Below are 24,223 nucleotides of genomic sequence, written 5' to 3' on the forward strand. Positions count from 1 at the left end.
GATTTACAGGAACCTCAGCTCCATGTACCTGATGATCCAGTGGGATGTTCTCCTCCGGTTCCTCTGGACAATCTTGGGAATCTTCAGGACTGGGACATCTCTCTGGTGGATTTCTCTGACTGGATCCATCTATAGGAAATATACACAGTGACTGATACATTGTCTATATGTGATGATGAGATGATGGCGGAGTCTAGGTGACCTCACACCTGCTCTGTCCTCTATAATCAGGAAGGTCTCCTCTTACCTGGTGATGTGAGGGGCTGGTGGTCCTCCATCATGATGTCCTTGTACTGGTCCTTGTGTCCTTCTATATACTCCCACTCCTCCATGGAGAAATAGACAGTGACGTCCTGACACCTTATAGGAACCTGACACCCACAATGACACAGTCATCACCCAGACCCCTCCCTTGTGTTATTGTACAATGTCCCAGCATTCCCGGCAGCGCTCACCTCTCCGCTCAGCAGCTCAGTGATCCTGGAGGTAAGTTCTAGGATCTTCTGCTCATTTAACAGTGAATAAGGTAACGGCTCAAAGGCGGAGCTCTGGATCCATCCTTCAGATACACAAGAAGTCACAAACTCACCAGACGACTTCTTCACTACTGTGTAATCCTGTGTATGGGGAGACACTGATCACTACATAGATCCTAAGAATCCTTCACCTCTCCAGTCATTTCCCGCTGTTATTCCTAGAGATAAGAGCCGTGTCCTGGGAGACTCTCACCTCTCCGGTTATCAAGGAGATCATCTCCAGGGTGAGCTCCAGGATCCTGGCAGCCATCTGCTCTCTGTCATTCTGCATCATGATGTCCTTGTACTGGTCCTTGTGTCCTTCTATATACTCCCACTCCTCCATGGAGAAATAGACAGTGACGTCCTGACACCTTATAGGAACCTGACACCCACAATGACACAGTCATCACCCAGACACCTCCCTTGTGTTATTGTACAATGTCCCAGCATTCCTGGCAGCACTCACCTCTCCGCTCAGCAGCTCAGTGATCCTGGAGGTAAATTCTAGGATCTTCTGCTCATGTATCAGTGAATGAGGTGGAGGCTCGGTGATGGGGCTCTGGGTCCATCCTCCTGACACACGGGGGGTCACACACTCACCAGACGACTTCTTCACTACTGTGTAATCCTGTGTATGGGGAGACACTGATCACTACATAGATCCTAAGAATCCTTCACCTCTCCAGTCATTTCCCGCTGTTATTCCTAGAGATAAGAGCCGTGTCCTGGGAGACTCTCACCTCTCCGGTTATCAAGGAGATCATCTCCAGGGTGAGCTCCAGGATCCTGGCCGCCATCTGCTCTCTGTCCTTCTCCCGGATCCCTGGTGGATCATTGATGGAAAGGATCATCTTTAGGAGAAACCTCTGGGAGTCCTGTATCTATAGAACCAGAGGAAACATGAGAAGAACTAAGAGCAAACTCTATATGAAGCAATTGTGTCCATGACATGTGTGATGTGACAGATGGGGATTCTCCAGACACTGGAGGGGAGGTCACTGGACTGAAGGGAGGAGTGATGGCACTGGACTGTGCCGCTCCTCACTAATAGCAGATACTGGACCCCACATGGAGGGAGACACTGTGTGCACTCCTGGAGCATGCTGGGAGTTGTAGTCCCTCCATATAGTGTGTGAGTGCTCCTGGAACATGCTGGTAGTTGTAGTCCCTCCATATATATATATTGTGAGACACTGAAGGGGTTAACTGTGGATGGGCGGTATGTTTCCCCTAGGTTTTCCTATTATGCAAGGCCTTAGTGCTGAGGTTGTGGTGTCCAGCACCTTGGACACAGGTGGTGGGAATAGCCTAATCAGCCTGCATAAAGCTGCCTAGCAGAGCTGAGAGTGTGGTCTCTCTCTGAAAGGAGGCTGGAGAGCACACAGCCCTGACCTCTGTGCCTGGAGCAGCCAAGTAATTTTGTATAGTGGTGAGTTAGTGGACACCTGTATAGTTAGCACCCTGACTGGTAGGATTTTTTGTTTATTTAATGCCTAAGTGTAAAGGCTGTTTTATTTTGCTGCTGCAATAAACGCAGGCGAGACCTGTTTTGGACTAAACCTTGGTGTCACTGTCTTGAACTGCATCACAGCACCCCGCTACCCGGGTCTCTACTGGGCCAGATCGCCCACATATGGTGCTTCAGATTGCGGGCAGTTCAAAAGACACACACCTGAAAGGCTTGCTACATCCTGCTACATTGCATGGCCTGGGTGAAAGCAGCAGGCAAATTGCAGGATAAAGCCAAGATGGAGGACTTTATTAAAGCCATGCTCCAGCAGCAGGAGGAGAGATCCCGCCAGCAGCAGGAAGAGTCCCAGGCTAATCAGCAGCTGCAGCAAGCCATGCTCCAGCAGCAGGAGGAGAGGTCCCGACAGCAGCAAGCCATGCTCCAGCAACAACAGGAAGAGTCCCGAGCTAATCGACAGCTGCAGCAAGCCATGCTCCAGCAGCAGGAGGAGAGGTCCCGCCAGCAGCAGGAAGAGTCCCGAGCCATGTTCCAGCTGATGATGGAAAAGTTTTCCGGCATTATGGCAGCACCGCAAGCAACGGCTACTGAGGGGTCCCATACTGGTTTGCAAGGGTATCCGGTTGTCCAGCATTCCGCACGGGCTGCAGTGCAGAAGGCTTTACAAAAGATGACAGCGACCGACAACATGGAGGCGTATCTCACTGTGTTCGAGCGAGTAGCTGAGCGAGAGGAGTTACCAGCTGAGCAGTGGGCAGATGTCCTGGCGCCGTTCCTGACAGGCGAATCACAGAAGGCCTACTTCGACCTGAGTGAAACAGAGGCCCGTGAGTACCCCCAGCTAAAGGCGGAGATTCTGTCCGTTAAAGTTCGTTCCAGCCGGGTCCACCAGTGGGCTTACTCAGAAAGACTACCCCGACGCGCCCAAATGCATGACCTGATCCATCTTGTCCGGAAGTGGCTACAACCAGAGGACTGCACCCCAGCACAGATGCCCTCTCGGCTCCAGCGGTGGGTTGGACAGGCTGGTCCCACAAAAGCTGAGGAACTCGTGTCCCTAGTAGAGAGATATCGGGCTACGGAGGATCTTCTACTTACCTCTCCCACATGAAGCGGTGCCAGTGGCAGGGTCACCAAATCATCTGGTAAGACTGCTACTGCGGAAAAGGGGAGACAGGTCAGGTTGGGAGGGGGTTCTTTGGGGGTCGTGGATACACAGAAACCCAGTGAGGCTCGTGACAGAGGTCATAGCCGTATCCAGTGCTGGCAATGCCATGAAATGGGCCATATTGCTGCCAACTGTCCACTGTCAGTGGAGCCAATGGACTGCAACCAAACCCGGCGAGTGTCACTGTTTGCCCGGCCGGTTCTGGCAGCTGAGACGGTCATGGATGTGGAACCCCAAGTGTGGTCACAATGGTCATAATCGGGGGTCACACGGTGGAAGCCTTGCTAGACTCAGGGAGTCTGGTCACCCTGGTGCGGGGAACTTTGGTTGATCCTGGACTATACAGTGGGCGGAAAGTGGGAGTGTTGTGTATACATGGGGACACTCGCGAATATCCCACTGCTGTCATCAACCTACATACCCCTTGTGGTTCTATTACCCATGAAGTGGTGGGGGTGGTGGGGACCCTGTTTCATGAGGCTATTATCGGCAGAGACTTACCAGTGTTTTGGGACCTCTGGAGACGAAGACCCAACTCAGGCGCTGTTGCAGATAATGGACATCAGGTGTGTCCGGCCTTGGCCCCTGAACCCTTTGAGGCCAATGTACCCACACCAGCAGTAGGGGTGACCCCATGTGATGAATTTTCCCCCCTAGAGGTCCTAGCTGGTAAGGTCGAGGGCCACGAGGAGGTGGCCGACATCCCGGACCTTGAGATTTCCCGTGAAAATTTTGGGGCTGCACAGCTACAGGACCCTACCTTATTTAAAGCACAGGAGAATGTTAAGGTGATAAATGGGGTACTCCAAATACCAGGGGCTGACAAAATATACCCCCGAATGGCGATTGTTGGGGAACTGTTGTACAGGGTTGACCAGGTACGGGGTGAGGAGGTTGAGCAACTTGTAGTACCCCAATCTCACCGTAGGCTGGTGCTAGATTTGGCACATAAACATGTGCTGGGAGGGCACTTAGGTGCTGAGAAGACCCAAGAGAGGATCCTGCAGAGATTTTTCTGGGCCGGGGTGTGGGAGGAGGTAAACCGGTATTGTAGCTCCTGCCCTGAGTGCCAACTTACTGCCCCGGTGTCCCACTTCAGGAGTCCTCTGGTAGCGTTACCAATCATAGAGGTGCCGTTTGAATGGGTTGCAATGGATTTGGTTGGCCCCATAGTCAAGTCCACAAGGGGGCACCAGTACATCCTGGTTATCCTGGACTACGCTACGCGGTATCCAGAGGCAATCCCGTTAAGGAACACCTCCTCCAAAAACATTGCTAGGGAACAGTTCCAGGTATTCTCCCATACAGGCCTCCCCAAGGAAATCTTGACTGACCAGGGAACCCCATTCATGTCTAGAGTAATGAAGTGTGTAAATTACTCCAAGTTAAACAGCTCCGCACCTCGGTATATCATCCTCAGACAGATGGCCTGGTCGAGAGGTTTAACAAGACCTTGAAGGGGATGCTAAAGAGGGTGGTCAGCAAAGATGGGAAGGACTGGGATTGTTTGTTGCCTTATTTGATGTTTGCCATACGTGAAGTTCCCCAGTCCTCCACGGGTTTCTCACCCTTTGAGCTGTTAAATGGCCGTTCCCCACGTGGGCTTTTGGATGTAGCTAAGGAGACCTGGGAACAGGAGAGGACCCCCCACTGTAGTGTGATTGAACACGTCTCCTTTGTAAAGGAGCACATGACAAGGACACAAGAGGCCCAGTCTAGGGTCTACAATAGATAAGCCAGACTCAGGACCTTTAACCCAGGCGACAGAGTGCTAGTTCTGGTGCCCACCGTTGAGAGTAAGTTCTTGGCAAAATGGCAAGGTCCATATGAGGTCATGGAGAAAGTGGGGGAGGTAAACTACAAGGTATCTCAGCCGGGGAGGAGGAAACCCGAACAGATATACCACGTGAACCTCCTAAAGCCATGGAGGGAAAGAGTCCCTGATGGCCGTGGGAGTAGAAAAAGCGTCTGTTCCCAAGAAGGTGACACCGGAGGTAGGTGTACCCGATGCCAAGGTGCCTGAAGTACGGATCTCGGAGTCCCTCTCCAGGGCCCAGATTCAGGAAGCGAAGGAGTTTGTGCTCCGAAACGCTCCTGATGGTTCCCTACGGTTCTGCAATGACTTTAGAAAGTTGAACAAGGTGTCCAAATTTGATTCTTATCCTATGCCCAGAGTTGACGAGTTGATAGAACGACTTGGACAGGCTAGGTTCTTCTCCACCCTTGACCTGACGAAAGGGTATTGGCAGGTACCCCTTACTGACAGGGCTAAAGAGAAGACCGCTTTTGTTACTCCTGATGGGCTATTTCAGTATGTGGTACTCCCCTTTGGGCTACATGGGGCTCCCGCCACATTCCAGAGGTTAATGGATCTCGTGCTAAAACCTCACCGGAGATATGCCTCGGCCTACCTGGATGACATCATAGTCTATAGTAATGATTGGGAGAGTCATCTAGCCAAGGTACAAGCAGTGGTAGACTCTCTGAGGACAGCAGGGTTGACAGTGAACCCCCAAAAATGTGCACTTGGTCTGGAAGAGGCCCGTTACCTGGGGTACCGTATTGGGCGAGGTGTCATCAAACCCCAAGTAAATAAAGTGGAGGCAATACAGCAGTGGCCACGACCTATGAGCAAAAAGCAAGTGAGGGCTTTCCTAGGCATAGTGGGCTATTATCGCCGATTTATTTCCGATTTTGCGACAATAGCGGCACCCCTGACTGACCTGACCAAGGGTAGCAGGTCGGTATTGGTAAAGTGGAGTGAAGAGGCTGAGGGGGCGTTTCAGCGACTTAAGACGGTTTTGTGCGAGGGACCGGTACTGATCACCCCTAACTTCACCAAGACCTTTATTGTGGAGACTGACGCTTCTGACATGGGCTTAGGGGCTGTCCTGTCCCAAGTAGTGGAGGGTGAGGAACATCCCGTGACATTCCTGAGCCGCAAGCTCACACCTCCTGAGAAGAACTATAGCATAGTTGAGAGGGAGTGCTTTGCGATTAAATGGGCTCTGGAATCCCTGAGATATTACCTAATAGGGCGACAGTTTACACTAGTGACCGATCACTCTCCCCTCACCTGGATGAGTCAGGCCAAAGAGAGGAACGCCAGGGTCACAAGGTGGTTCCTAATGTTGCAGAATTTCAAGATCACGGTAGAACATCGAGCAGGAAAGCTGCATGGGAATGCCGATGCCCTGTCTCGTACCCACTGTCTGATGGCCAAAAGTGTTCGCCCCCACAGGGTCAAACAGAGGGGGAGGGTATGTGAGACACTGAAGGGGTTAAATGTGGATGGGCGGTATGTTTCCCCTAGGTTTTCCTATTATGCAAGGCCTTAGTGCTGAGGTTGTGGTGTCCAGCACCATGGACACAGGTGGTGGGAACAGCCTAATCAGCCTGCATAAAGCTGCCTAGAAGAGCTGAGAGTGTGTTCTCTCTCTGAAAGGAGGCTGGAGAGCACAGAGCCCTGACCTCTGTGCCTGGAGCAGCCAAGTGATTTTGTATAGTGGTGAGTTAGTGGAATACCTGTATAGTTAGCACCCTGACGGGTAGGATTTTTTGTTTATTTAATGCCTGAGTGTAACGGCTGTTTTATTTTGCTGCTGCAATAAACGCAGGCTAGACCTGTTTTAAACTAAACCTTGGTGTCACTGTCTTAAACTGCATCACAGCACCCCGCTACCACGATCTCTACTGGGCCAGATCTCCCACAAATATATATATATATATATATATATATATATATATATATATATATATACACACATACATACACTACTTCTCTAGGTCTTTCACAACTCTGCGATTCCCCCACTCTTAGTGAGGGAAAAATCCTCGATTTGGTCTTCTCCCGACCATCTACAATATCTGATTTTACCAATTCTTCCTTTCCACTTTCAGACCATAATCTCCTTTCTTTTACTTTCAATAATCCTTCTCATTCTCAGAATCCTTCCACCCATCATTTATACCGCAACCCACGTGCAAAGGATACTCACCAACTCACAGAGACCCTTACAGTCTGCACTATCCCCCATCTCCTCTCTCACCTGTCCAAACCTAGCTACTAACCACTATAATCACACTGTCAGAAGCGCCCTAGATGAGAGGGCACCACTCACTGTCCAAAATTTTCAACATACACGCAGGCAACCTTGGCACACTGAACAAACTCGTTTCCTTCGGCAGTGCTCCAGGATTGCCGAACGTCTGTGGAGAAAGTCGCGCACATCTGCAGACTTTCTTCACTTAAAATTTATGCTAAAAACCTATAACTCTGCCCTTCACCTCGCTAAACAGGTCTATTTTACTAATCTCATATCCTCTCTCTCTAACAACCCCAAAAGGCTCTTTGATACCCTTAGCTCCTTACTAACACCAAAGGTGCAGCCACCTGTCACAGACCTTGGGGCTGAAGATCTGGCACCTACTTTAAGGATAAAATTTATTGTATCCGCCAGGAAATAATTGCTCAATCCACTCACCCCTCCAATCCCCTTCCCTCCCATACCTTATCTTGTTCACTCTCTTCCTTTGAGTCAGTCACAGAGGAAGAAGTGTCCAGGCTCCTCTCCTCTGCTCGCCCCACTACCTGCATCAGTGACCCCATCCCCTCACATCAGCAGTCACTTCCAGCAGTCACTTCTCACCTCACTAACATTTTCAATCTCTCTCTTCTGGTGTCGTCCCCTCTTCTTTCAAGCATGCGGTTGTCACCACTTTACTAAAGAAACCTTCCCTGGACCTATCCAGTGCTACTAACTACCAACTAGTTTCTAACCTCCCTTTCATCTCCAAACTCCTGGAACGCCTGGTCTATTCTCGACTAACCCGCTATCTCTCAGCTAAATCCTTCCTTGATCCCCTACAATCTGGCTTCCACTCTAGAAAACAAAGCTTGATAATGACTTTATGGAAAAGGTGAAACGTTGCTATTTGATGGTGGAATAAAATCCGTTTTTCTTTATCTTGGAGTGCTGCTTCATCTTGTGCTACTGGCTTCCACTCTATGTATTCCACTGAAACTGCTCTTACTAAAGTCTCCAATGATCTCCTCACTGCAAAATCCAAAGGTGACTATTCTCTCCTCATTCTCCTGGATCTATGGGCAGCGTTCGATACTGTGGACCACCAGCTCCTCCTCAGGGGCTTCACTCCATTGGCCTAAAGGACCCTGCACTCTCTTGGTTTTCTTCCTATCTCTCTGACCGCACTTTCAGCGTCTCCTTTTCTGGATCTTTCTCTTCTCCTCTCCTCTCAGTGTCGGGGTTCCTCAGGGATCAGTCCTAGGTCCTCTCCTCTCAGTGTCGGGGTTCCTCGGGGCTCAGTCCTAGGTCCTCTCCTCTTCTCTCTCTATACTGCCCCCATTGGACAAACCATTAGCAGATTTGTTTTCCAGTATAATCTTTATGCTGAAGATCCCCAGCTATATACCTCAGCACGTGACATCACCCCTGCCTTACCCCAGAACACTAGTGACTGTCTCTCTGCTGTCTCTAACATCATGTCCTCTCTCTTCTTGAAACTTAATCTTTCTAAGACTGAACTTCTTGTCTTTCCACCATCTACTAACCGACCCAACCCCGACCTCTCTATCTCGGTCTGTGGGATCAATATAGCACCGAGGCAGCAGGCCCACTGTCTAGGGGTTGTGCTGGACTCTGACCTCTCCTTTTCACCATATATTCAATCTCTTGCTCGCTCTTGCCGGATGCATCTCAGAAACATCTCCAGAATCCAACCGTTTCTGACGTTTGAAACTTCTAAAATGCTAATTGTTGCACTTATTCACTCTCGACTAGACTACTGTAACTCCCTACTAATCATCTTCCACTGACTAAACTCTCTCCTCTCCAATCTATTCTTAATGCAGCAGTCAGGCTCGTCTTTCAGGCCAAACGCTACACGGATTCCTCCAGTTTGTGCCAATCACTGCACTGGCTGCCTGTCTCCTTCCTCATCCACAAAGCTCTGAATAATGCTGCACCTCCCTATCTCTCTTCTCTCATCTCAGTCTATCGCCCTTCCCGTACTCTTCGATCTGCCAGTGACAGATTAATCTCTACCTTAATTCGGACCTCCCATGCACGTCTCCAGGACTTCTCCAGAGCTGCACCAATTCTCTGGAATGACCTTCCCCGGACTCTGAGACTAATACCCACCCTCCAAAGCTTCAAACGTGTTCTTAAACCCATCTCTTTAGGCAGAGGTTATACAACCTCTTGTGTCACGCCCTCATCCTCATAGACTGTAAGCTCTTGTGTCACCCCCTCATCCTCATAGACTGTAAGCTCTTGTGTCACCTCCTCACCCTCATAGACTGTAAGCTCTTGTGTCACCCCCTCATCCTCATAGACTGTAAGCTCTTGTGTCACCCCCTCATCCTCATAGACTGTAAGCTCTTGTGTCACCTCCTCATCCTCATAGACTGTAAGCTCTTGTGTCACCCCCTCATCCTCATAGACTGTAAGCTCTTGTGTCACCTCCTCATCCTCATAGACTGTAAGCTCTTGTGTCAGCCCCTCATCCTCATAGACTGTAGGCTCTTGTGTCAGCCCCTCATCCTCATAGACTGTAATCTCTTGTGTCACCCCCTCATCCTCATAGACTGTAAGCTCTTGTGTCCCCCCTCATCCTCATAGACTGTAAGCTCTTGTGTCACCTCCTCATCCTCATAGACCAGTGATTTTCAACCAGTGTGCCGTGGCACACTAGTGTGCCGCGACACATGGTCAGGTGTGCCGCGGGGAAAGTTCCCCAAACTATGGTGCCCCCTGTGTTTTGTTTCCCGGCAATGCGCAGCCACGGCTTTTTACAATGTAGGAGACGTGTACAATAACACATGCGCAAGCTTTGAACCTTGCGCGACAAAATGACGTCACCAAGGCCGGCGCATCATCCTAATAGCGGAGAGACTCCCGCATTTGCCCGCCGCCAAGGTAATGCCCACCAAAAATTCTGACTATATGAGCTTTTGCCTGAGTATATGAACTGTTGGCAGAATATTCAGCATATGAGCTGGTACTTTTAGTACTCCAGCAGTATACTGCATATAACAATGAGAAATACTATAGTCATGAGGCTGGAGTACTACAAGTACCAGCTCATATGCTGAGTATATGAGCTGGCACTTGTACTCTGGCCTCATGGCCATAGTACTTCTCATTGTACCCCTTTATTTTGCAGTATATGAGCCACATAATAATCAGCACCATATACTAAAAACAGGGAGAAACTGAGAACTGTTGAGGAAGAGCTTCGTGTGTCTTTCCACCATTCCTGCCAGGATAGCCCTTTTGTGATTATCGAAACAGGCCCAGGTTTAGAATCTATATTATTAACTATATGTATAATATGACTGTTTTAGTGTCATTTTGTGCTATTTTGGTTGGTGGTGTGCCCCAGGATTTTTTAAGTATAAAAAGTGTGCCGCAGCTCAAAAAAGGTTGAAAATCTCTGTCATAGACTGTAAGCTCTTGTGTCACCCACTCATCCTCATAGACTGTAAGCTCTTGTGTCACCCCCTCATCCTCATAGACTGTAAGCTCTTGTGTCACCCCCTCACCCTCATAGACTGTAAGCTCTTGTGTCACCCACTCATCCTCATAGACTGTAAGCTCTTGTGTCACCTCCTCATCCTCATAGACTGTCAGCTCTTGTGATCAGGGCCCTCACTCCTATTGTTCTATATGACTGTCTGTTCTGTGTAATGTAATATAGTTGTATATGTCCCCTATGATTTGTAAAGCGCTACGGAATTTGATGGCGCTATATAAATAAAGATTATTATTATATAGTGTGTGAGCTCCTGGAGCATGCTGGGAGTTGTAGTCCCTTCATATAGTGTGTGTGCTCCTGGAGCATGCTGGGAGGTGTAGTCCCTCCATACAGTGTGTGCGCTCCTGGAGCATGCTGGGAGTTGTAGTCCCTCCATACAGTGTGTGCTCCTGGAGCATGCTGGGAGTTGTAGTCCCTCCATATAGTGTGTGTGCTCCTGGAGCATGCTGGGAGTTGTAGTTCCTCCATACAGGGTGTGTGTGTGCTCCTGGAGCAAGGTGGGAGTTGTAGTTCCTCCTCTGGTCACTTACCTCTTCTCTCTTCAGTGCAGGACACTCCCTACCTCATACACGTCTCCTGCTCACTATCCACAGGTCATGTGACCAGAGGAGTGTGATGTCACTGAGGGGCGGGGCCTCCCGGATGTGCAAGTGTAAAGAGAAGTGGATGAAGGACCTGTGGTGATGTCATAGACCATGTGATCAGTGTAGGCGGGGCGCTGTTTAGGAGGGGGAGGAGTCTGTACTGATCAGTGTCAGAGGTAAAGCAGCCCATGTCATACATGTAACACACAACATACATGAGCAGCCGCCACATCACACACATAGAGACAATGTGCAGCATGAGACACATCCCCATCTGTCACATCACACACATAGAGACAATGTGCAGCATGAGACACATCCCCATCTGTCACATCACACACATAGAGACAATGTGCAGCATGAGACACATCCCCACCTGTCACATCACACACATAGAGACAATGTGCAGCATGAGACACATCCCCATCTGTCACATCACACACATAGAGACAATGTGCAGCATGAGACACATCCCCATCTGTCACATCACACACATAGAGACAATGTGCAGCATGAGACACATCCCCATCTGTCACATCACACACATAGAGACAATGTGCAGCATGAGACACATCCCCATCTGTCACATCACACACATAGAGACAATGTGCAGCATGAGACACATCCCCATCTGTCATATCACACACATAGAGACAATGTGCAGCATGAGACACATCCCCATCTGTCACATCACACACATAGAGACAATGTGCAGCATGAGACACATCCCCATCTGTCACATCACACACATAGAGACAATGTGCAGCATGAGACACATCCCCATCTGTCACATCACACACATAGAGACAATGTGCAGCATGAGACACATCCCCACCTGTCACATCACACACATAGAGACAATGTGCAGCATGAGACACATCCCCATCTGTCACATCACACACATAGAGACAATGTGCAGCATGAGACACATCCCCATCTGTCACATCACACACATAGAGACAATGTGCAGCATGAGACACATCCCCATCTGTCACATCACACACATAGAGACAATGTGCAGCATGAGACACATCCCCATCTGCCACATCACACACATAGAGACAATGTGCAGCATGAGACACATCCCCATCTGTCACATCACACACATAGAGACAATGTGCAGCATGAGACACATCCCCATCTGTCACATCACACACATAGAGACAATGTGCAGCATGAGACACATCCCCATCTGTCACATCACACACATAGAGACAATGTGCAGCATGAGACACATCCCCATCTGTCACATCACACACATAGAGACAATGTGCAGCATGAGACACATCCCCATCTGTCACATCACACACATAGAGACAATGTGCAGCATGAGACACATCCCCACCTGTCACATCACACACATAGAGACAATGTGCAGCATGAGACACATCCCCATCTGTCACATCACACACATAGAGACAATGTGCAGCATGAGACACATCCCCACCTGTCACATCACACACATAGAGACAATGTGCAGCATGAGACACATCCCCATCTGTCACATCATACACATAGAGACAATGTGCAGCATGAGACACATCCCCATCTGTCACATCACACCCATAGAGACAATGTGCAGCATGAGACACATCCCCACCTGTCACATCACACACATAGAGACAATGTGCAGCAGGAGACACATCCCCACCTGTCACATCACACACATAGAGACAATGTGCAGCATGAGACACATCCCCACCTGTCACATCACACACATAGAGACAATGTGCAGCATGAGACACATCCTCATCTGTCACATCACACACATAGAGACAATGTGCAGCATGAGACACATCCCCACCTGTCACATCACACACATAGAGACAATGTGCAGCATGAGACACATCCTCATCTGTCACATCACACACATAGAGACAATGTGCAGCATGAGACACATCCTCATCTGTCACATCACACACATAGAGACAATGTGCAGCATGAGACACGTCCCCACCTGTCACATCACACATGTCATGGACACAATTGCTTCATATAGAGTTTGCTCTTAGTTCTTCTCCTGTTTCCTCAGGTTCTATAGATCCAGGACTCCCAGAGGTTTCTCCTAAAGATGATCCTTTCCATCAATGATCCACCAGGGATCCGGGAGAAGGACAGAGAGCAGATGGCGGCCAGGATCCTGGAGCTCACCCTGGAGATGATCTCCTTGATAACCGGAGAGGTGAGAGTCTCCCAGGACACGGCTCTTATCTCTAGGAATAACAGCGGGAAATGACTGGAGAGGTGAAGGATTCTTAGGATCTATGTAGTGATCAGTGTCTCCCCATACACAGGATTACACAGTAGTGAAGAAGTCGTCTGGTGAGTGTGTGACCCCCCGTGTGTCAGGAGGATGGACCCAGAGCCCCATCACCGAGCCTCCACCTCATTCACTGATACATGAGCAGAAGATCCTAGAACTTACCTCCAGGATCACTGAGCAGGGGTGTGTTGCTCCCCCCTGGGAGGCATGGGGGGCGCCAAGGAGCACATCACCTGCTCAGGACACTAAGGCCGGGGTCACATGTTCCACTAACATCGCTTCCAAAACGCTATGCTAGCACACAGGAGGCAGGCCTAGGCCAAATCGCATATGCGATCGGTAACAAGGCCCTGGTGTCTTACCTTTAAACAATACAAGACACCAAAGCCTGGCTACCGATCACATGTGGAAATGCATATGCTATCCGGCCAAGGTCCGCTCCGTATGAACCCCAGCCTAATGCAGTTGAGACTTTCCTTTATACTGGGCTGATGCTTGTTAGAACAGACAAGTTGTACATGGAGGGAGAGCAAATAGGGGGGTCATGGGATCCAGAATAACACATCCATGGAGTCCTCTTGTTATTGTCTGAGGGAACCAGGGGCGGATTAAGGCAAACATGGGCCCTGGGCTATATGAAGACTGCCCCTCCCTAAAAGTAGCGTGTTGACAGAAATATTGTTATAGTTCCTAGAGTCAATATCAGATCAATATATCACCCCTGAGAGCCTTTTTCACTATGTTGTCTTACCGTTCGGGCTTCATGGGGCCCCCGTAACATTCCAAATATTAATGGACATAGGGGAACATTTACTTAAAGTGTCGGTGTCTGCATTGGCTTTGTTACCGACCTAATCTCAGAAAGAAGATACACATGTAATATTGTAGAGCTGTGCAGAGACATTTCTGGCGCCGAGACTATTTTCTGTCCCGAGCACCAGAAATGTGTCCAACAGTCCCTGCTAGACCAGTTTTCTTTTGGTCTACTTTCCGCCAGTTTAAAGCGCCCAAAAAGGGCTGCGACACATATTAATTGTGTCTGAGTTTCCACTCCGCCAAAGCCACGCCCCTTTTCGGAGAAGAGTCGGAGCAGACGGAAAAGTCATTTTTTCTGGCGCCGCCAGCTAATAAATAGGTCTGAGAGCAGAACATGTGGTGAGAGCGCCACAAAACTGGCGGAAACGCCATAGTAAATGTCCCCCATAGTGTTAAAGCCACATAGGAGATACGCCTCAGTCTATTTGGATGATATCATCATCTTCAGCCATGACTCCCTAAGGGCAGCCGACCCAAGCGCAAACCCCAAGAAATGTGCGCTGGGAATGGAGGAGACACACTATTTGGGGGATTTGGGGTAATCGGTCGAGGCATATTTAAACTTCATGTCAACGAGATCGATAATATCCAGAGTTGGCCTCAACCGGTGGGCACCAGACAAGTCAGGGCGTTCCTGGCTATTTTTGGGTACTACAGACGATTTATACCTAGAGGAGGAGCAGCTTCTCTCATTGATATATCCTCCTCTTAATTATGATCCACACCTGCTTTTGGCTTCAAAAACTGCATCTAAAAAACTGAATGTGTGAATGCACCCTAAGGGTGATGACACACATGGCGTTTTTAGGCCGTTTTTGGGCGTTTTCACATCGTTAAAAACGCATGCGTTTGAATTAAGATAATTGGTCAAACCTGTCAAAAACGCATGCGTTTTCAAAAAACGTAATGGTTTTTCAAAAACGCATGCGTTTTTTAATGCATGCGTTTTTAACGATGTGAAAACGCACTAACTAAAAACGGCCTAAAAACGCCACGTGTGTCTTCACCCTAAGGCTGTGTTTAGAAATGCAAGGCAAACAGCTATGGGCAGGCATTGGTAACGAGATTGGTAACCAGCGCCCCGTGTCTTGCATTGTTTAAATTCCAAACGTTTCTTAACATGAGGTAAACGCCACGTGTAGATGCAGACTGAGGCAATGTGCACGTGGCTGTGTTTGCACCCCGTTTCAGCTGGCGAGAGCCCATAGTAGTTAGTGTTCGAAATCGAAACTCGGGCAGGAAAAGGAACTGTTCTGTCACTTGCAGCATGGCCTCACAGTTCAGTCATGCACCATGACCGTGCACTATAGAGGTCCTGTGCATCTAGTCCACCTCCCATGGGAGTGATGATGGCTTTCATAAAAGTCTGGCCGCCCCTGGAAAATTGGCAAGAATGGCAGTTACCTCTTCAGACAATGTGCCCACGATGAAAGGCTATCATCCATCTCACTATACAGGGCACAAAACCGCACACATAAAACTACCTGAAAAAAAAAACATTTATCCACCACTGTAGGGAATTGCTCTGGTAGATGCCTTGTAGCAGTGCAGGAAGCAGGGATACGCATAGTTAAAGTCCAAAAATCAAGTGTTTATTCACACTTCTTTGTCAAAACACAAATTCAGCCTTGGCTGAACATACAAAATACAAAAATAAACCCTGCCCGGCTGTGCACTGCCTAATACAATAACAGCACCTAACTATACGCGTACCAGGCTGCCCGGCACACGCTCTTGGCCAGCAGAATATCAGGAGGCACTCAGTCACCTTTGCTGTGTGAACACGGTCCAGCCTTCAGCTCTGCTCACCTACTGCTTCTGGCCTGCAGACTAAATCAGGCTCTAACGAGGTCTGTGACCCGCACCTGTGGTCTATACAGAAACCCAGGACCGAAGCCCGGGTGGAGTAGGAGTCCCACTACCAGCCTACCCCTACTCCATAATAAGCAGGCCCAGTACGGACATTACAAAGGTGTCTATGCTAGCTAGGCCAACATATACCAGACTGACTACTCCTGCTTACCACATGTCTGCATTAACCCTTGGGTTACTACAGATAAATCCAGGGCTTTTACCATGTACTTTTTATCTGCCTGTAGGAAAGATAGCGGTTCTCCCACACAATACCTCTTACATTCTCACACCACCCACAGAAGAGTCACTAAGCAGGAGAGTCTTGGCAGCAGGGATGGATGGCAGGCAGCAAGAGCTTTCCTTGTAGGCTCAACACATCAAGTGCCCCACAACTTGCTACAGGAATATTGGACGGAGAACTGACTGAAAATATAGAGACACTCTATCAAGTTGATAACCTTCAGACCTCCTGAAAAGACATCGGCAGGAGAACAGTAGACTTGCTGTTTAAATGGGTTTTCCCACAAAACAACTCAGGCCCTATGCGCAGGATAGGGCCTAACTTGCTAATCGTAGTGATGGCTCCGGTGGCTGTGTGCAAGGGTCCCCGACCCAGCTCTCAAAGATTTAAAGGACCATCGTTCTGCTGATTGGTGCTGGCCTTTCCCTGATATGGTCAAAAGCCGGTCTGTCCCAGCATTCCCTGCCAGATCTTCATGCTCTGTGCCGTTGAAAAAGATTGTACCCCTGCCTACTGCCTGTTGGTACTTGACTTTGATCCTGTTCCGCCTGCCTTGATCTATTGCTATGTCCTCGACTCCGATCCTCTGCTGCCGTCCTGACCTCCTGCCTGTCCCTGACTACGATTCTGCCTAACATCTGTGTTGCCTGCCTTGGCTGCCACCGGGGACAAAGTCATACCTGTGGAATGACTTGGTGTTACCACGCCGCAGCAAGTCCAACACGCTTTCCGGCGGGCTCTGCTGAAACCTGGGTGCTGCTTAGGTTCAGATCCCAGGTGTCTGCTTACGTCATCGTCCGCAATGGTCCAGTGGGTCCGCTACTCCTGGAGTCACCCTCAAAAGTCAAATGCAAGTGACCTAACCTCTCCTTAGCAGAAAGAATCAAAAGACTAGACTCCCCTTTGCTGAGGAACATGTTGTGTGGACAGAGGAGAAGTGCTCCTCAGTTCATTCTAGTGATGAAAGCAAGTTTTAATGGTTTGGATTTGATAAGAAACATTCACCCAAAGGGAAGTGTCATGGTTTGGGGAATGTTTTTGCAGCAAGATTTGAACCTCTCATACAGTGATATGGCCAAATGAATGCAAGTGTGTATCCTATCTAAACCCTATAGAAAACCTCTGGAAAATTCTTCACAGAACTGTGGAGGAAACTGGAAGACGAGTGGAGCAGATCCCATCAGAGGCGTGTGTGGCTGATGCTGAGGTCCTGCGCATTCCCTACTGATTGGTGACTGGCGGAACCTTCAGAAAATTCAGTTATAATCTTTCTCTGTGCTACAGTCATTGCTGTTCTCCAATTTTGCATGCCACATGTTGTATGTTGATGCTTTGGTGATTTAGTAAAATCCTGTTCTAGTGGCCTGGTGACCTCTCATAAAAAAACAACCTATCAAATGTTCATCAATGAAGATTACATTATTTCTGAAAGAAATCAGAGATGCAAAGTCGCCAGTCTTACACTGCACCAGATTAATGATCCAGCATCAGACACAGGGAACAGTCAGGGAAGCAGAGATCTGTCTGGTTCTTCTCTGGACTATGACGAAACATTATAATTAGGATTCCTTAGTATTGGGGCTGGTGCCGCAAATCATTTACCGGGTAGAAGTAAATATCTGTAAATGGCAAACACATCAAATAACAACTACTCAACGTATGATACAGATAAACCATTCCTGCAGGAATTACTAAAGCCTAAAATGTCCTCAATTATCTGGGTAACTACTGTCTGACACTCCGGTATAAAGCATTTAGTTTACTGGGATATAGAGAAACACCACTTTGAGTTTGGCAAGTTGCAATTTATCCTTAGGAATCCTGAATCTTTCCTTCTGCAAGAACAACAAAAGAGATTTAAAGGAAATCTACCACCTGATTTTATGCATTATGAACCAATCTTACCTTGAGAATCTTTTGGCCACTATAGTGCAGAAACATATCTTGTTTAATCCCTGAACCTAGTGATTTTGCTGAACCTAGTGATTTTGCTCTGTCGCTCCTTTGGCTGCTCTGCACTTCTCCCCACCGTAATTTTGCACTGCTCCAGTCTTGTCAAGCCCAGCATAAGCCAAGAATACCTCACTGTCCACTCACCGCAATCTTCTATATGCTGCCGGAAACTTTGCCGGCGGCATCAGAAGAGTTTATACCCGCGATTGGTATGAAGAGGGCTCAGTGCTGAGAACCCCGCAGATTGTGAGAACGCGATCCTCAGACTAATGGAGCAGACAGCCGTGCATGACTGTTCTGCTCCATTAATCTCGATGGAGATCGGTGAGCGCGGCACTCAGCAATTTCCGTCAGCTCCATAGAGATTTATGGAGCAGAACGGTCATGCACAGCCGTCTGCTCCATTAATCTGACAGAGTGCTGGTTCTCGCGATCTGCAGGGGTCTGGGCATAGAGACCCCCACTGATCAGCAAATTAGGCTCTATCCCGTGGAACCTAATTTTGCTTCGTGGGAAAACCCCTTTAAATCACTCTGGCACTCCCAGCCAAATGTGGAGCATCAACCCCTCCTCCACCCCACATCTCCAGCACTAGACACGGAGGGGTAATACTTGTGTAAAACAGACGGTATCCTGTACCATTGTGACAATCGGAAGTATTTTTAAGGGACTATGGTGACGATGTGTATAGGTTCCGAGATGTGATCAAGCAAATGTGATCAAACAGGTTACTAGATTTCATGCATGGTAGCTCATGTTGTGTTTTTCCCCCTTAATGCATGTCATACATTTTTCTCAAATGGTTACTTTGTGTCATGTCATCCAATATTAATATTAAAATCTGCTTGGCTACGTGTTAATTTTCTCGTTGGTCATGTGACCACAGGGTCCAGTGCTTTTTCAGAGTTGCGGGAGTAGTGATACCAGGTGATCTCTTCACCAGAGTCTCCCACTTGTGTTGACGTAGGAGGGTGGGTATTTTAGATGAAAAGTGAAGTAGTTTTACCACCAAAAAAGCTCCAACCCTGGGTAGTATTCAATCCCCTAGACACATTAAACGGGTTGTCCGAGAGTAATGAAAAAATAACCTAAAACTGGCCAGGAGGGGGCTGCTTAAAAAAAATAAAGATCTACTTACCTTTCGACGCCCTCCAGTGTCCCGCGCTGCTGTAGCTCTGGTCCGGGCGCCATGTAAACAAACATGGCCGATGGAACAGCGATGGACTCAGCTTCCGGCCGAACCTGACAACCTTTCGGCCCCCATACACAATGCTGTTCCATCGGCCATGTTTGTTTACATGGTGCCTTGACCGGAGCGACAGCAGCGCGAAACACCGGGGGGCGCCAGAAGGTAAGTAGATCTTAGATTTTTAAGCAGCCCCCTCCGGCCACCTTTAGTTTTTTTTTCATTCCTCTCGGACATCCCCTTTAATTTGACTGCAACCAAAATATATTAATATCCAATATTAATAAAGTTTTATTAATTGCAAAGTGGTATACAGCGCTGTGTACTATATGCAATCTCTTCTCTAGGGGCTGTCCTAGCTGACGTGTAAAAGATAGAATGAGAGAACATATAAACGGTTCCATTACTGACAGCGAGAATTTCCGTAATGTGCACTCAGGAGACCTTACCGGTTATGTTTTCTAGAACATGTTAATAAAAAGCACCCAGAGAAGGAAACCTTAGGCCCTGCCTCCTCAACCGGGAACGCTTTTGGATATTGCTAATGGGTAGCATGGGTAGTCTGTTCTCCCTACTTCCCTTTATATCCCAACACCTGTTGGGAACTCACTATGATTAAGTGTCCGGAAATGCGTCAGCGTGAAACCTGCATTTTTGTTTGCTTTGTAGCTTTGATGCTTCTAATTTGGACTAAATAAAGAACTTGATAAGAAATGCTAGTCAAAATCACTTTTCTACTAGATTATTTACATCAGAAATCAGCTTGAACCACACAAGGTGAGCTGGGTAAATTCAATGTTTTTATCATGGTCAACAGAGGTCACCCTAAAGAAGGAAATCTATTAACGCAGATCTAGGTAATATTCATAGTGTAAGAAATTTTAACACGGCTTCTCCCCTGTGTGAGTTCTCAGATGTTTAACAAGACTTGCTTTATGGGTAAAACATTTTCCACATTCAGGACATGAGAATGGCTTCTCTCCTCTGTGAATTCGTTGATGTTCAACAAGAGAAAATTTCTGAGTAAAACATTTTCCACAGTCAGGACATGGAAATGGCTTCTCCCCTGTGTGGGTTCTCTGGTGTTTAACAAGACTTGAATTATCGGTAAAACATTTTCCACATTCAGTACATGAAAATGGCTTCTCCCCTGTGTGCATTCTGTGATGGATCACAAGGTATGATTTCTGAGGAAAACATTTCCCACATTCAGGACATGAAAATGGTTTCTCCCCTGTGTGAGTTTTCCGGTGTCTAGCAAGACTTGAAAAATTGCGGAAGCATTTCCCACATTCTGTACATGAAAATGGCTTCTCGCCTGTGTGAATTCTCTTATGTGCTAGAAGTTCTACACTCTGAGTAAAACATTTACCACATTCAGGACATGAAAATGGCTTCTCTCCTGTGTGAGTTCTCCAGTGTCTAGTATAACTTGAATTGTCTCTGAAACATTTTCCACATTCAGAACATGGAAATGGCTTCTCCCCTGTGTGAGTTCTCCGGTGTTGAACAAGATATGATTTCTGGATAAAACATTTGCCACATTCAGGACATGGAAATGGCCTCTCCCCTGTGTGAGTTCTCTGGTGTTGAACAAGAAATGATTTCTGAGGAAAACATTTCCCACATTCAGGACATGAAAATGGCTTCTCCCTTGTGTGAGTTCTCTTGTGTTTAACAAGACTTGAATTATTGCTGAAACATTTTCCACATTCTGAACATGAAAATGGCTTCTCTACTTTGTGAGTTCTTTGGTGTTGAAGAAAAGATGATTTCTGATTAAAACATTTCCCACATTCAATACATGAAAATGGCTTCTCCCCTGTGTGTGTTCTGTGATGGATAACAAGATACGATTTCTGGTTAAAACATTTCCCACATTCAAGACACGAAAATGGCTTCTCCCCTGTGTGTGTTCTGTGATGGATAACAAGATATGACTTCTTTGAAAAAGATTTCCCACATTCTAAACATGAAAATGGCTTTTCTCCTGTGTGACTTCTCTGGTGTTGAAGAAAATATGATTTCTGTTTAAAACATTTACCACATTCTGGACATGAAAATGGCTTCTCCCCTGTGTGAGTTCTCTTATGTATGAGAAGATCTGATTTTTCAGGAAAACATTTTCCACATTTAGGACATGAAAATGGCTTTGCCCCTTTGTGAGTTCCCTTGTGTTTAACAAGATTTGAATTATTATTGAAACATTTCCCACATTCTGAACATGAAAACGGCTTCTCTCCTGTGTGAATTCTCTGGTGTATAACAAGATATGATTTATGAGTAAAATATTTTCCACATTCTGGACATGAATACGGCTTCTCTCCTGTGTGAATTTTCACATGTTGATCAAGACTTGATTTCTTGGTATAGTTTTTCTCACATTCTGAACATGAATAAATCTTTTCCTCTCGGTGACTTTGAAGATGAATGAGAAGATTTGATTTCTTAGTAAAACGTTTCTCACATTCAGGACAGGAAAACTTCCCCTTCTCTCCATGATTTCCCTCCTCTGTGGAAAGATGTGACTGATTATCTTCTACTTCACCACAAGGAGATGAGGGGGGACGTCCATGGGAACCTCTTGTACTTTCATCTCCTGGAAAAAAATCAATTTTAATGTGAAGTATTTCAATACAAAGTTTACATTCTGTTAAAATGTAAAATAAATAGAAAATTACTCAGTACTCAGACCCAGTACAACTCATCTGCCCCCCACAGGGGGTAATTTTCCCCTGTACCTCGGGAAAGAGCTATAGATGTTTGTGTCTCTGCCCACCCATAGCACTCTATGGGGATGTGAAAAATAAGGATAACACACTAGTCCAAATTTATTAAATCATTTGCACCAGTTTTCTGTCTGACACTGCACTTAAAGGAACACGCAAACTGCTTGTACATGTATTTATAAAGTGTCTGCGCCAGTTTAGTGTTGCGGCTGCTCAGTGTCGGACAACACAGAAGAAATGTGCACCTAAAGTGACTGCTTAGTGTCAAAGTCTATGGGAATAGTCCCTTGGGACTAAAGTCAGTGGACTCCCTGGACCACCGCGGGGAATAAAGATGCTAGCTGCAACCTGGGAGCGGAGTCTAAGTGGACTCCTGGTCTACGCCAGAGGCCACCGCAAAGCGGGATCGTCTTGCTGCGGCGGGGAGCCACCAGGTCGCTCCACAGGTGCGAGTAGTTCCGCGGTGGCAGCCAAGGTAGGGACACAGGGCAGGCAGGACCACTAAGGCGCCGCTGGAGCAGCCCTTGGAATCTGCGGAGGCTGAGGCGCCGCTGGAGAAGCTCTGGGAAGCTGCAGAGGCTGAGGCGCCGCTGGAGAAGCTCTGGGAAGCTGCAGAGGCTGAGGCGCCACTGGAGCAGCTCTGGGAAGCTGTGGAGGCCGTGGTGCCGCTGGAGCAGCTCTGGGAAGCTGCAGAGTTTGAGGCACTGCTGGAGCAGTTCTGGGAGGCTGTGGAGACACTGGGGACACCGGGACCAAGCAGGACAGGCGAGGTAGCCGAACTTGAGATGGTTCAAACCTGGACCTGATTTTTGCCAGGAACTTGGTATGGGAGACCATGTCCGGGTCACCAGTCTCCCAATAGAGGATTAGCCCAGGTCAGGGCCTCTCCAGAGAGCAAACAATACACCTACGCCACCTTAAAGCATTCGGTGGGGAACTGGGAGGACATCAGTTCAAGGTGCTGCAAAGACTGGGAAACAAATCTTCTGCAAAATTTGGGATTGCCATCAAAATTTGTCAGGCAAAAAATACTGCCGGAAAACATAGCGGGCTGACTGAAGCAACGGGAGGAGTCACAGGAGCCTGCTGCTGGAAGGTAATCATTTTAAGAGTTTGTCCAAGAGTTCCTTTTGGGCACCCATCTCTTGGGACTGCTGGGCGATAATGCTGGGGAGGTCACCCAGTAGCAGGTACGGATCCTTGGGACTGTCCATGGCTTTTGTAGGATACAAGACCTTGGCAGAGTCCATGGCCGGATCTTACTGTCACAGTCTATGGGAATAGTCCCTTGGGACTAATGTCTGTGGATTCTCTGGACCACCGTGGGGAATAAAGATGCTAGCCACAACCTGGGAGCAGAGTCTAAGTGGACTCCTGGTCTTCGCCAGAGCCCGCCTCAAAGCCGGATGGTCTTGCGGGGAGCCACAGAGGCGCTCCTCGGGTGCGACTAGTCCCGCAGTGGCAGCCAAGGTAGGGACACAGGGCAGGCAGGACCACGGGAAGGCAGGACCACGGGAAGGCAGGACCTCGGGAAGGCAGGACCTGGGAAGGACGGCTGGCAGGACCTCGGAAGGACGGCTGGCAGGACCTCGAAAGATAACTAGGATACCGGACTGCAACAGGATAACCGGACCGCCACAGTATCACAGGATCGCCACAGGATTGGAATACCACAGGAACACGGGAACACAGAGGCGTCTGGAGACGCACAGGAAACTCGGAGGCGTCTGGAAACGCTCAGGTGGCTTTCTCTTCAGCAGAATGACCTGAACATACGGCAGGGGATGCTGGGAGTCGCCAGGCTATATAGCAGAGCCAGGATGCCAGAGCCAATAAGAAGACGCTGGCCCCTTAAATTCCTGAAGAGTCGGGCGCTCGCACCCTAG

The 24,223-nt window shown here is 48.1% G+C and overlaps 3 protein-coding genes across 3 annotated transcripts in view; all 3 read right to left on the reverse strand.

Moving 5' to 3' along the window:
• LOC140119900 (gastrula zinc finger protein XlCGF66.1-like) overlaps positions 1-1,142 on the reverse strand; it is a 53,292-nt gene extending 52,150 nt beyond the window's left edge. Inside the window, exons 1-2 of the mRNA XM_072139336.1 lie at positions 730-1,142; positions 456-617 (exon numbers count right to left, since the gene is read on the reverse strand). Of these exons, the coding sequence (XP_071995437.1) occupies positions 456-617; positions 730-861 (294 nt within the window). The 5' untranslated portion in view covers positions 862-1,142. The remainder of the gene's footprint in view (positions 1-455; positions 618-729) is intronic.
• LOC140119760 (uncharacterized) overlaps positions 1-24,223 on the reverse strand; it is a 215,424-nt gene that overhangs the window by 149,185 nt on the left and 42,016 nt on the right. The window lies entirely within an intron of this gene.
• LOC140119974 (uncharacterized) overlaps positions 20,396-24,223 on the reverse strand; it is a 39,561-nt gene continuing 35,733 nt past the window's right edge. Inside the window, exon 5 of the mRNA XM_072139405.1 lies at positions 20,396-21,936. Within this exon, the coding sequence (XP_071995506.1) occupies positions 20,490-21,936 (1,447 nt within the window). The 3' untranslated portion in view covers positions 20,396-20,489. The remainder of the gene's footprint in view (positions 21,937-24,223) is intronic.

The sequence above is a fragment of the Engystomops pustulosus genome, chromosome 2 (assembly GCF_040894005.1).
Source record: "Engystomops pustulosus chromosome 2, aEngPut4.maternal, whole genome shotgun sequence".
Classification (NCBI taxonomy): Eukaryota; Metazoa; Chordata; class Amphibia; order Anura; family Leptodactylidae; genus Engystomops; species Engystomops pustulosus.